The sequence below is a fragment of the Nycticebus coucang genome, chromosome 7, assembly GCF_027406575.1.
Source record: "Nycticebus coucang isolate mNycCou1 chromosome 7, mNycCou1.pri, whole genome shotgun sequence".
NCBI lineage: Eukaryota > Metazoa > Chordata > Mammalia > Primates > Lorisidae > Nycticebus > Nycticebus coucang.
In genome coordinates this window covers 31,482,187-31,495,822 of record NC_069786.1, presented here as the reverse complement: position 1 = coordinate 31,495,822, position 13,636 = coordinate 31,482,187, and the positions used below count along the sequence as shown (strand labels likewise).

The 13,636-nt window shown below is 32.1% G+C and overlaps 1 protein-coding gene and 1 non-coding gene across 8 annotated transcripts in view; both read right to left on the bottom strand.

Annotated features, from left to right (window-relative positions):
- The window catches only part of SPOPL (speckle type BTB/POZ protein like), a 75,220-nt gene that overhangs the window by 21,404 nt on the left and 40,180 nt on the right, over nucleotides 1–13,636 (bottom strand). For 5 of the 7 annotated variants that reach the window (XM_053597566.1, XM_053597570.1, XM_053597567.1 and 2 more), the window contains 4 exons: nucleotides 8,480–8,615; nucleotides 8,191–8,312; nucleotides 7,766–7,917; nucleotides 5,896–6,023 (listed from right to left, as the gene is read on the bottom strand). In XM_053597566.1, coding sequence (XP_053453541.1) covers nucleotides 5,896–6,023; nucleotides 7,766–7,917; nucleotides 8,191–8,312; nucleotides 8,480–8,557 — 480 coding nt within the window. In that variant the 5' untranslated portion in view covers nucleotides 8,558–8,615. Of the gene's footprint in view, nucleotides 1–4,051; nucleotides 4,149–5,895; nucleotides 6,024–7,765; nucleotides 7,918–8,190; nucleotides 8,313–8,479; nucleotides 8,616–13,636 lie in introns of those variants that run through there. The other 2 variants (XM_053597573.1, XM_053597572.1) reach the window with 2 other exon arrangements.
- LOC128591029 (U7 small nuclear RNA) lies at nucleotides 13,062–13,123 on the bottom strand. The gene has a single exon (XR_008381473.1). It is a non-coding gene; the product is annotated as a U7 small nuclear RNA (small nuclear RNA).

Below are 13,636 nucleotides of genomic sequence, written 5' to 3'. Positions count from 1 at the left end.
TCACAAAGTAATATAAACAATTACTTTCTAAGTCTATACTTAATCTTTTTATGTTTAAGATTGTTTGGATGATTCAATGTATTCCTGATCAAAAATCCTAATATACAGGAAATGAATTTAAGGGTACAATTTAAAGGAGAAATATTTAAAAAGAAACATGTATGTTTCTATAGTGACATTTTACATAAATAAATGGGTTACCAATTGATTGAATGTTTGATTATTAAAATATTTTGATAATTACAAAAAATAATTCTCAATTGAAAAGTTACAATATGATGTAAATTCCAACAAGAAGAAAGTATTTTTATATGGTAAAGGAAGAAATTCCTTTTTTTTCCTCACATATGAACAAGGTGGCTCATGCCTGTAATCCTAGACTCTGGGAGGCAGAGATAGGCATATTGCTTGCACTCAGGAGTTCAAGACCAGCCTGAGCAAGAGCTGGGCACTGTGGTGGGTGCCTGTAGTCCCAGCTACTTGGAAGGCTGAGACATGAGGAACACTTGAGCTCAGGAGTTTGAGGCTGCTGTGAGCTATGATGTCACAGCACTCTACCAAGGATGACAAAGTGAGATTCTGTCTAATAAACAAACAAAAAACATAGCAAAAGGCTCTTAGTGACTTTTTACAGTATAAAAACAGGTTATAAAACTATAGCCTATCATATGCAAATTTGAAAATTTTTAAAGTGTTATTTCTACCTGTTTCAACTTTAGTAAAATTTGGTTAACTACATGGCAAAGCTGATTTAAATTTTAAGTTGTAAGTATTCCCACAAAATGTTTTGGCACAGTAACTGAGATAACGCCGGAAAGGCTATGTTAACCACTGTGATAAAAATGTGTCAAATGGTTTATGAAGTGAGCGTATGATGCCCCATAATCATATCATTGTATACAGTTATGATTTAATAAAAAAATTAAAATAATAAATAAATAAATAAAAGTTCACAAAAATATTTTATGAACAATCAAAGCAAGAGCAATATAAATAATTAATTCTGTTGCACACTTGTTATCCACCTACAAAATAACCAATCAGTATAATATTATTACATCACTTTTACGTAGATTCCAATGTGATATGGATTAAAGATATATGGATTATCTCCCATTAAAGATAATTATATACTGAATAAAATCCTAAAACACTATTGGTAAGTCTTGCTTGTATACCAGATTTAAGGAAAGGTATTTTAGTATTTTATTGGAAATGTTATATTACATTTAACAAATTAAAGAAAATATTACCTCAACTAGTAAAAAATGTTTCAGAGTAAGTAAACCTTTTCTTTTAAAAAAAGTAAAAAGTGCTACATCAGGTTATCTATTGTTTTAAGGTGCTAAATTTGGGGGTCTTCTGTTATGAAATCACAGATAGCTGCATTCATTTAAAAACATTTTATAAAGATTTTATAACATACAAGTATAAATAAGAACACATATAAATACAGTAAATAATGTAGAATATATAAATTAGAAATGGATAAATCAGACCAAACTACTAACATACAAAACAGTAAGTGTAATAATGGGCCACTGGAAAATGTTCAGATAAGTCTGAGAAGTCCCAATTCACCCAGAAGTATAAATATAAATCTCATGTGAACAGATACTTCTACAGAAAAACCAGAAAATCTCAGTCTTTCAGAGGACATTTTTATTAATCACATTTTCCCCCTCAACTTGCATGTTAATGCTTAAAATCATGTGTGTCATAGAAATCATCTAATCCATTCACCTTATTTTTTTAAATTTCAGATTAATATGAGGGTACAAATGATTCGGTTACAATTTTTGCATTTGCTAGGTGAGGTCCCTGGGTCCCTGTTGCAGTTGTGTCCCTCACTCAGAAGGTGTGCCATATACCCTTACATTGTACCCATTAGGTGAGACATTCATATCACTTTATAAAGAGATTTCAAAGTGAGATCAAGACAAGGTATATCACAGTGCCAGTTATTATGAAAGCAAAACTAGATCTAAATTTCCAGTTGCCTCTTTTATGGCTCTTTGTACAAAACAATACTTTTTGATATTATTTAAAATTTAAATTATTTGAACAAAATTATGATCAGAAAGTATTTATCACAATAATTTTGTGAGTTTTCTAAACATGAGAACCAGGATATTGCCTACCAAAAAGGTTCTTCCATCCCATCAAATTTTTAATCACTTAAATTATCTCTAAAATTTTAATAACTACAAATAAAAAGAAAAAAAAAGAAAGAACTTCATTACTCTTTATGCGATTATAACCTCATGATATAGAAACTGAAAACCTGTTCTAAGACTGCACGTATGCACAAAAGTTATAAAAATGTAATGCAATAATTAATTTGGAAAAAGATTTTTTATATTCTATTTATTGTCTAAAGCTATTTCAAAATAATGTAAAAATTTGGTAAAAAAATCAAGTGATAAAATAAAAGATTAAAATGCATTAATATCAGGCATACATATTGATATCCCATTTATATTTTATATAAAGCAACCATTATTTGGAAGAATTTATGTAACTAACATACCTATCTACATAGTATTATCACAGCAATCACTAATTTTAACTAAGATACATAATTAACATTTCAGACTCCAAAGAGTATTCAAGAGACTATTTATAGTACAGAAATTAATGATCTAATTAAAAATTAATAGGCAATGAATTCTGATGATTATTCTCTTGACACCTGTAATTAAAAAGAATAATAAAATTTTAGCTTTTTTTTAAATCATGTATTCAAATAGTGGTAATAAACACTCTTACTGAATGGAACCTAGAATGAAAAATTCAGGAAAAAGGCTGAGATTCTTTCCTAAAGTCAAATTTATTCTCTTCTTTAAAAATTAAGAAAAGAAAAAATGCACAGTACTCAAAAATGTTAAATGTTTAAAGTAAAAACCTCAAACTCATTTAACAGCCCTTTTTCAAATTTGTTTTTGGCTCAACTCTAAGAACATAATTTAGACTGAAGATGAATATTTGAAGGATCTAATCAATTCTGTGACTATTCCAACAACTTGGGTCTTCTCTAATGTGAAATTAAGGTAACTACTGGTTCCAATTTTTAAAAGTAAGATTTTTCCAACTAATTTTAAAAGCTAGGAATTTCCAAAGCTGCACAGTTCGACAATTTTGCCACTGTATTAACTGCTTACCTACCCCTTCCAAAGTGAGAAACTTGTAACAGTCCACTATCCCATTATCTTTTAGAATAGAGGGTCCTAGAATTTTTTATTTTTTTTACTTTCATAAAGAGGTGTTATTTTTAAAAATCTGGTGACAGAAATAGGGTAGTCAACTTTTCATTTTGCCAAAAAGGTTTTTTTTAGAAAATAAAATCCTACTTCAATCCATTATAACAACTATTTAAAAACACAAAGGCTATCTGCTATGCTTGGAATATAGCCCCCAAAGTTCATGTATTGCAAATTTAATATTCAATGCAATGATGTTGAGAAGTGAGTCTTTCTGGGATGATTAGGTAACCCTCATAAATGGATTAATGCCTTTGTTAAGAGAGTAGGTCTATTAAACCAAGTACTGGTATTTTCTACATCTTTTACCATGCTATAATGCAACAAAAAAGGCCTCACTGAATGCAGCCTCAGTCATGGACTTCCCAGTCTCCAGAACCATGAGCCAATAAATTTCTGTTCTTTTTAAATTACCTAATCTCATGCATTCTGTTATAGCAACAGAAAATGGTATAAGATGCTATCTTAGTAAAAGATAGGATGGAAAAAAGATGGGTCCTTAAAAATAAATTAGTTTAGCTTCATGAAAAACTCATATTTTATATGTACATATGTATTTTTTTTTATAGTTTATGGGTTTGTAGACTATTAGGGTATTTAAAATCTGTTGGATTTCAAAACCAGTTTTTCCTATTCTTCAATTTCTGTTTTCTAGATTCCTTTGGAAGAGAGAGGATAGAGATGTTTACATTGGTAGACATCTCTATTTCTGGCTACTTCAACCCCTGTATAAAACTTGTCTAAGATTAAGCTATGTTTTGCACAAAAAGAATAGCACCCAACTGCCTTACCTGTCTACAGCACCACTTGCAGGGGAGGGAGAGGAGGCAGTTCTTTAGGTAGGGCAGTGCAATGCTTCCTCCTCTTCTGCAAGCAGTGCTGGAGATGCTGTAGAAGGAAGGGCATCCATGAGAGGGGTAGAAGAAATGATGGAGGGCATGAAGAATGCTGGTTGAAAGTACTTTTTGCCCACCTATGCTAAATATGATGCCCAGGTATAAAAGTCTCCATTAGTTAATATAAGGTATAATTCAGGATCTAAAAATGAATCTATCAATTTAAAAATGTATGTTAAAAAAAAATGTATGTCATAGCAAGTTCTATTTTTGGGGTCCCCAGTGTTTATAATCTAGCATAAGAACACTAAGCACACTTCAAAAATACCTATCAAAAAGAAAGTCTTAAACTTAATTTCAGCCTTAATTCTGAATTTCTTGGTTGTCTAGGTTCCAGGACAGTATACTAAGAAAAATATTTTAATATTTCAATCTTACAAGAAAGTAGTATTTTCTGAAAAGGTTCACTTACAAAAAAACTAGCTGCAGTGTATACTTTAAACTCTAAGATAACATTTTCAAAAATGTTAAAATTTCAAAATGTAAACATTTCAAAAATATTAAAAATTCTGAAGATTGTACATTAAGGGCATTTTAAAAGTTAAATAGTATAACATTTATGTACAGTACTACTTAGAATATCTGCTTACTACTTTAGTTTTTTTTTTTTTCTGAATTATTTAATGATAAACCCTGCTCAAGAGACTTGTGGTATGTGCCTTGTCAACCAAATAATTGTATTCATAACTAATTCATCATACAGTTCATTTAACTTGTCTAACTGAAAATAAGATGCACTATGTAGTCTTCTGGGGTCATATTTCAATTATTCTTCTGACATAATATAATGTTATGCAATTTAGTTTGTAATATTTCCAAGAAATTTTATACATTTACCATAAAGAGATTAAAGCTAATTTAGTTGCAGTTAGACAGTTATCACATTTCTAAGATACAAACCTGTAGAAATGTATTTAATATATAGTTTACCTGATCACAGCCTTTTCAACTACCTTTCTTATGAAAATGCCTTAAGCATTTCAATAAAACTGTTTCTGATGTTTATTCTCTATAAACCATTTCACTAGCATAAAATCATCTGTAAATTCACTCTAAAGATTATTCTTAAAATTTCATACGGATAACTAATTAATGGTAACAATCACAAAAGTAAATCCAAACATCAGATTAAGACAAATCAAAACTTATTGGTAGAAGTAATGCTATCAACTTTCAAAATATGTCATTTTGTGCATATAAACATACCTCATACATTTGTCAATAGACATGGGCATATCTTAAAAACTTCAGAACTATTCTTAGAATGCTATTTGATTAAATTAATCTAATTGCCTAAATAGTCAGAAAGCTTCCTAGTTTTTTTCCAGTACTTTTGGGTTAAAAGTGATAAACTCTAAGAAATCATATGTAATATATATCAGTCTAAAAATTTAAAAAATGACCATTTATATCAAAGTTGTAAAGATAATACTTTGAAATTTTTGTGTAAAGATATGTACATCTATAGTCTTTTCAAGAGGATGAAGGAGTTAATATGTAGTAGCATAACTGCAAATACAATTTATAGCTAGAGACATGACAAAATTTTTTCAGACTGGGCCACCACATTGATTTATAAAAGATTTTTGTCATCTTTTTCTAATCAAGAATTTACAAATGAAACCCAATCAAATTATACTATTTAATTTTTAAAGTGTACCCAATATTAATCCAGTTTATGCTTTTGCCACATCACTAAATATAACCATGGAGTTCCTTAGAGTAAAAAATGTACCCACCTCACAAAATAATGTAAGCTTGTCATCTGGTAAAAGACCATTAGCTTCATCAAGCAAAAAATCCCTTCTAATGAATTTTTTAAAACCCCAGTCCTTCCCTTGCACAAATCGATATGCTCTTTGGCTTTCTGGTGGAAAACAGAATAGGAATTTAAATAAAACAGTATCCAAAAATCATTTTTCTTCATGATAACCCAGTTAAATAAAATGTGCAGAAATAGAACTTGGCCAATATATCCATCATAAAATTTACAGATATTTGTGTTGATAAACAAGATATTAACAGTTAAATTACACAGAACCAGATCACTCCACATGGCTACTCAAATTTTGGCCACCGTCAATGAGCTCAATTTCAGACTTCTGGATCTCTAAGTAAAAAAGCCAGACCAAATCTCCTGGAGAAGGAAGAGATCTTTTTAACAACCTAGGCCTCAAAGACAATGAAATGGGATCAAAAGATGTTGGTATAGATATACTACTCATCATCTAACATCAGAATCTGGTTAGAATATACTTCTCATTTCCTGCTTTTCCCCATAAAACTGGATGTTTTAAGTCAAATAAGGCATCTTTTAACCTTTCCTGGCATATCAATCCCACTGATTTAAGTTTTACTCAACTGCAGAAAAATCTAACTGGTGAAATAGCCAAATGAAGATCCTTGGCTGGCATTCATGATTTCCTTCTTTGGGATGCCATGCCCTACTCTTGCTCCTTTTCTCTCTCCCACATCCTATCTTCCCTTCTTTCACTCCCTGCTCTATGTTCTCTTTTCTCTCTCTCACATCACTTCTCTCATCTACTTCTCTCTAATATAAACTTATACTTTTATCCCCCCCAAAAGATCCTTATAATTCCTAAGTCTCTAAACATAATCTCCTCATATATATATATATATATTCCACAGAAGCCCAAAAGATATTTTTACTATAATCTGTAGAAGATTTAATAAATGTATGAACTATCAAATGTACAATATAACAACTGTATGCCACAAAATAAACAAGATCCTCTACAGAAATTTTCATTATCTATTATACAAAGAAAAGAGGTGAAAAGCCAGTAACAAATTTAAAAAGTGCTATACTTTCTGAAAGGTGAGACAATGTGAAAATATGCATTTTTTGGCAATAAAAGGTATTATTTAAAAATGTGCATGGAGGAGAATTTTTGTAATTAAGTCACTTGATTCTATAACTCACTTCTAAAAATATTTAAAATTTAACCTGGCAGTTCATGGGATATTTTCCTACTATGCACAATGTAAATTTCCTACTATTCCCTTCTGTTATGAAGCTCCAGGCTACAATATTTCATATGCCTATATATGTGAATCACGGACTGAATTTAATAGATCCCAAACTAAGAAACAGTTTTTGATTTTAACAGGCCATTTCAGTCAGTATTCAGTTCGTGGCTCAAAAAATTCCAGTGACAAAATATTAACATCAAGGCATTCATTTCCTTTCCTTCTCACTCTACTTTGGATTTCAGTACCTGGCAAAGAGGACAAGGGAGAAGAGAAATATTTCTTGAACACCTATGATATATGTCAGTCACTGAACCAGGCACCTTGCCCGAACAGCAACTATTTTTCTAAGTGACAAGTGGATGTCAGTTTAAAACATGAAGAAGTTAAATTTTAATAGTATTAACTACTTTTACATGGTTTATTAAGTGTAAGACTTAGTAAAAAAGTTATCGCTGTATGCTGGAATTTGAAATTATATAATAGCTAAATTAAATGATTTTGGTTAATTAAATTTTCCTTGAAAAGAGAAACAAAACCCAACTTTTCTAAGTAAAGGTGCAGAAGTCACAGTATGTAGTTACAGAGACTTCTCCACTCAGTTTTCAAATCACTTACCCATTGCTTTTGTTTCTTCCCTTTTAGCATTCAGAAGGGAAAATTTGAATTTTGCTCGAACTTCACTTTTGGGGCAGCTGACTAAAAGCAAATATAAGGACAAGTAGTCCTTACTTTCATCATCTAATCCCTTTGGGTTTACCCTCAGGCACCTAAAATAAAACAATAGGCTCACATGGAGGAATATACTTGAAGCATCCAAAAGAAAGAGGCAATACTAAAATCATTTGTTAACTATTGTCACAAACAGCATTCCTTTCAATATCACCACAGTTCTTTACAATTCACCATACTATTAGGAATATGTTACCAATATAAAATCAGACTAAAACCCCTTCAGGAACAACAATAATAATCAAACCGTAAATAGCTGATGATCACATCAAAAACAAAAACCAAAATTTCAAAGCACACAGAAATCTTACCATTTCATTTTGTCATTTGGGCTAGATGAAAATGTTGAACTTTTTAACACTTCACCCATTTCCTCTCGACAAAAACTGAAGTTATTAATGGTCCACATGTAGGAAAATTTTACTACTTTAACCTAAGAGATTCAGAAAACCACATTTATAATGATGACTTTCATGGTTTTAACTTGTTACATATTAAACATTCTATGATGACTTTTCTAATGCTTCTATTAACTATGCCACAATAAAATATTGTAAAATTTATAAATGATAAAGTTAAGGCATTTTTAACAGCGCATACCTGTGTATAACACCAGCTTTCTGCTATAGGACCAATAGACATATCTCCAGGTACAGGTGGGGTAGATTCTTGAGACATTGCCACTTTATTGCAGTCTTTTAAGATATGCAGTATCCTACACAGTTGATTACTTTACCTATAAAGAAAAGAAATTTAATTTACTGATCAAAAAGTCTGACAGAATCAAGATAGAATATGTAAACAGTCCCAAAACAATTAGATTATAAAGCAGCAGTTCTCAACCTGTGGGTCGTGACCCACAGGAACTGTATTAAAGGGCCACAATATTAGGAAGATTGAGAACCACTGATATAAAGAATTACAAATAATTCAAATAATATTTAAGAAATAAAATCATACCTTTGTAACACACAGCACTTGAAATCTAAACATACTTTATAGATAAGACATTATTTTATGAAGGCAAGTTTCCCAAAATATCACAAATCAAAACATAATGTACACTATAAGAGTAAGATTATAAAATCACAAAATGTCATGAAAACTTAAAGACATCAATTAATATCTGATTCATTTTCCTTCATCTTTTCATTTACATATTTATGAAAATCGAAAGTTTAAAAAGTTAAAACTATAACCACTAGTTACTCATCTGTCAGACCCCAAAAGTTTTCATCAAGTAAAACACAGAATAGCATATAACAGGCAACGCTTTGTAAGAATTATATAGATCTCCACAAAAGTCTACATCTATCTCAGACAAATAGGCCCTCTGATAAGACTGCATCCCTATTAAGGTACTTCTTACTGAGACATGCTATATTATGAAACTTTCTCCCATTTAGCTATTCTTATACTACATCCATTTAGATGCATAATTAACTCTTCATAAGCTAGCCAGAATATTAGGGACTAGATGATGCCATTTCACAACTTGGAAAAATCTATAAAATAAAGAGGCAAAATCACAATGAACTAGATAAGTAGTTACACTCTGCAAGGCCAAGAAAGTTTCAAGATAACATTACAACATAGAGATTCAAGTCTGAGAATTCTCTGAAGAAAATTACATGAGTCCTATGAATAAAATTCCTAAGGAAAAGAAGTGTGGGGGGGGGGAACTCTACTCAAAATGAAAAGGAAAACATTTGTACTATCTTTGTATTCCATAAAACAGTATCATAAAATGAGAAAACAAAGATTGAAAAAAGCTGCCTGAAAGACACAAAGAAACAAAAAGAGCTACAAAAAATACGAAAACATTTATACTACAAATGAAGAAATACATTAAAAGTCTGTACCACAAATAAAAAATACATTTAACAGGGGGGAGAAGAGGAGTCTTATAGTGCAAAGATTTCCCCAAATCAGAGAAAAGTGATTAAAAAAAGGTGACAGATATTGAAGACAGAAAACAAAATCAGAAATATTCAACAATTGTCCTAGAAGCAGACTCCCCTTAGCTGAATGAAGAACTTGAACTATTCCATATAGATAAGCTCCATAATAACCAAAACAAGACACCATCACTGACACATGGTTCTGTAAAATTCAAAAGAGAAAAAAATTAAAAGTATATGTTTCTTGAACAAAAATCAAACCTAAGGAAAACAAAATAATTACGACATTGTTTTAAAGAGAAAGAAGACATATCATAAGAATTTTATACTGTATCATGTTTTTATTCATTTCCAGATGTGTGAAATATGTATGCGAATCTCACAGCTATGGAGGAGGATATAAATTCACTAAGTTATTTTCCAGTTAAGGTCAGATGAATCAAAAGGAAAAACAAAACTTCCATAATGAAGAAGTTCTAATTTTTATACCTTAACACATAAAACAAATTTATAATTTTTTTTCTTCTTTTTTTTTTATAGAGACAGAGTCTCACTTTACTGCCCTCGGTAGAGTGCCGTGTGGCGTCACACGGCTCACAGCAACCTCCAGCTCTTGGGACTTACGTGATTCTTTTGCCTCAGCCTCCCGAGCAGCTGGGATTACAGGCGCCCGCCACAACGCCCAGCTATTTTTTTTGTTGTTGTTGCAGTTTGGCCGGGGCTGGGTTTGAACCCGCCACCCTCGATATATGGGGCCGGCGCCCTACTCACTGAGCCACAGGTGCCGCCCATAAATTCATAATGTTTTGAAACTGAACGGACGTCAAAAATATAATACTTAAGGGACTGTGACAAAACAAGTTAACTGAGTATTAAGTAAAACTATGAAATAACAGTTATTCTTAAGGCACAAAATCAATGACGCTAAGGCATAGTTTTGAAACATATGAATGATGGAAGACATTCATCTGATTCTTATAATCCAGAAACAGCTGATTCAAATCAGAAAGCAGGTTTGGTGAAAAACCATTCCACCTCCTATAATTTAAAATTTAGTTCAAAGAAAGAAAGCTTGTCAAATTAATTATAATGAATTCATTGATATAGGTATTTATTAAGTAGTCAGTTATAATAATATACTCTTCAAGCTTAGGAAACGTTTTAGTGAAAAAACACACAATGGGTAAATAATCAGGGGAAGAAATTGTAGTAAACAAAATCAAAGCAAATAAAAAGAAGTATAGGATGGAATAACGGCTATGCAATGGCTGAAAATTCTGTTGTTTTTTTTTTGAGACAGAGCCTCAAGCTATCACCATGGGTAAAGTGCAGTGGCATCACAGGTCACAGCAATCTCGAACTCCTGGGCTCAAAGGATTCTCCTGCCTCCACCTCTCAAGTAGCTGGGACTACAGGTGCTCACCACAACACCGGCTATTTTTTGGTTGCAGCCGTCATTATTGTTTGGCGGGCCCAGGCTGGATTCGAACCCACCAGCTCAGGTGTATGTGGCTGGCGCCTTAGCCGCTTGAGCTAAGGCGCAGAGCCAGAGGTTTTTTTTTTTTTTGTTTTTTGCAGTTTCTGGTTGGGGCTGGGTTTGAATGCACCACCTCCGGCATGTGAAGCCAGTGCCCTACTCCTTTGAGCCACAGGCGGCTCCTGAAAATTCTTCAATCAGATAGCAAGGAGGCTATTTTAGATACAGTAATCAGTTAAGGCTTTTCTGAAGAGTTAATATTTGAGGTGAGACCTAAATGATTTTTTAAAAAACAGCAGAAACAAGTCAAGGGAAGACTGTCAGTAAGAGAAGAGAAAGCATAGCAAGTACAAATGTAGGAAAGAAACGGAGAAAACTTTAGAAAAAGAAAGGCGTCCATGTGGTTGATGTCACTGAAGAATTTTAAGTAGGACAAAAACAGTGTAATTTAGAGAGTAGGAAGATCAGAATGACAGCTTTTAGGGACTAATTTGGCAATAATGGATGGTGAAGAATAAAAGTAGGAAAACAAATTAGAAGGCTATTGAGAGTAGTATGAGTAGAGATAATGCCAACAGAATAATATGGTACACCAGTGGAGATGGGGGAAATGGCCCATGGATTGAGGAAAATATCTTAGAATCAACAGAATTTGCACAAAATTAAAATTAAAAGGAAGAGCAATCAAGGATAAATCCTAGTTTGGGGCTTGAACAAGTAGGAAGATAGAAATACTATAAACTAAGATGGAGAAGACAGGGACAACTATACGGTGTAGTAATTTGGGTGAGCTGGGGGATTCAATTTCAATAAGGTGCTATTTGAAACATCAGAAAATACTTCAAACAAAACTTTTAAGTTAATCCTTTATGATTAGACTGCTTATGTAACTTTACTTTTCAGTGATGGAATCTAGACTGTTGTACACACACAAATATATTTACAACTCACATACAAAATCCTATCCTGTGATTTAGCTGCAGCACAACATAATGAACTGAGGAATCAGCAAGGCAGCCAGGATGACAACACTGCAAATATTCTTAGAAGCATTTAAAAGTCAAAATGAGCTTTACATAAGTGAAATAGAATGGATATACCTTAAACAAGCAAGAACAAAGGGGACACATGATGGAAAAAATAACATTTCCTTAAAGAAAAGTGTATGCAATTCACTTGAAGAACATTATTCTCTGACATTGTTAACAAGAATTACCTATTTCAACATAAAAAGTAGATATTCTTTTAAGTATCTCTAGTTTTCATATTCAATTACTTTCATAAACCAGAAATAGTTACTGATGTACTTTTATCTGAAAATAGTAACATGTAGGTAGTCACAACAGTTGAGATAACTAAGAGTACCAACCATTTTAAAAGATGTTGGTTAAGAAAATGAAGATATTTGGATGGAAGTGGAAGACATTATTCTTAGTAAAGCATCACAAGAATGGAGAAGCATGAATCCTATGTACTCAATTTTGATATGAGGACAATTAATGACAAGGTTATGAGAGGGGGAAAGCAGAAAGAGGGACGGAGTGAGGGGGGTGGGGCCTTGCTGTGTGTCACACTTTATGGGGGCAAGACATGATTGCAAGAGGAACTTTACCTAACAATTGCAATCAGTGTAACCTGGCTTATTGTATCCTCAATGAATCCCCAACAACAATAATAATAATAATAATAATGGTAATAAAAAAAAAAGTAAAAAAAAAGAAAATGAAGATATTGCCCCCACCAGTTTTCAACTGCTTTTTTGAGGTATACTTTTCTGTTAATTGTTGTTTTATCATTTTTTCCCTTTGGTCTTCCAATGAGAACCAAAAACCATCTAGACAAATTCTGAAAGAGCAGTTAACACTTGCTGATGTATAATTTATATACAACAAAGTTCACCCAGATCAATAATTTTTAGTGACTTCATACAGGCAGTTGGTGCACCAATAAACACAATGGCACTATACAATACTTTCATCATTCCAAAAATGTCTATCTCCAAGCCCAGATAACCACTAATCTTCTTTCTTTAGTTAAATCTTATCTACAAATTTCATGAAAACAGAATTGTCTTATGTATGCCTCTTGCCTTTTTTCCTGAATATGTTTGTTTCCTATTTCTTTGCATATCTCAATTTTTGGTTGAAAGCTGGACATTTTAATTAATATACTATAACAACTCTGGATTCTGACTTTTCTATGGTTTGTTTTCTTATTAGTAAGTTGCCTAAAGTTAACTGCAGTTATATATGTTACATATTGTGTAGCTGCTGTTGTCTCTGTTTAGCTTTTTATTCTTTTCTTTTTTCTTTTCTTACGCTGGCTAGCAAAGTTGTAGGCTGTCCCCTTATCTTCAAACTGAGTTTGCTACTTTTAGCT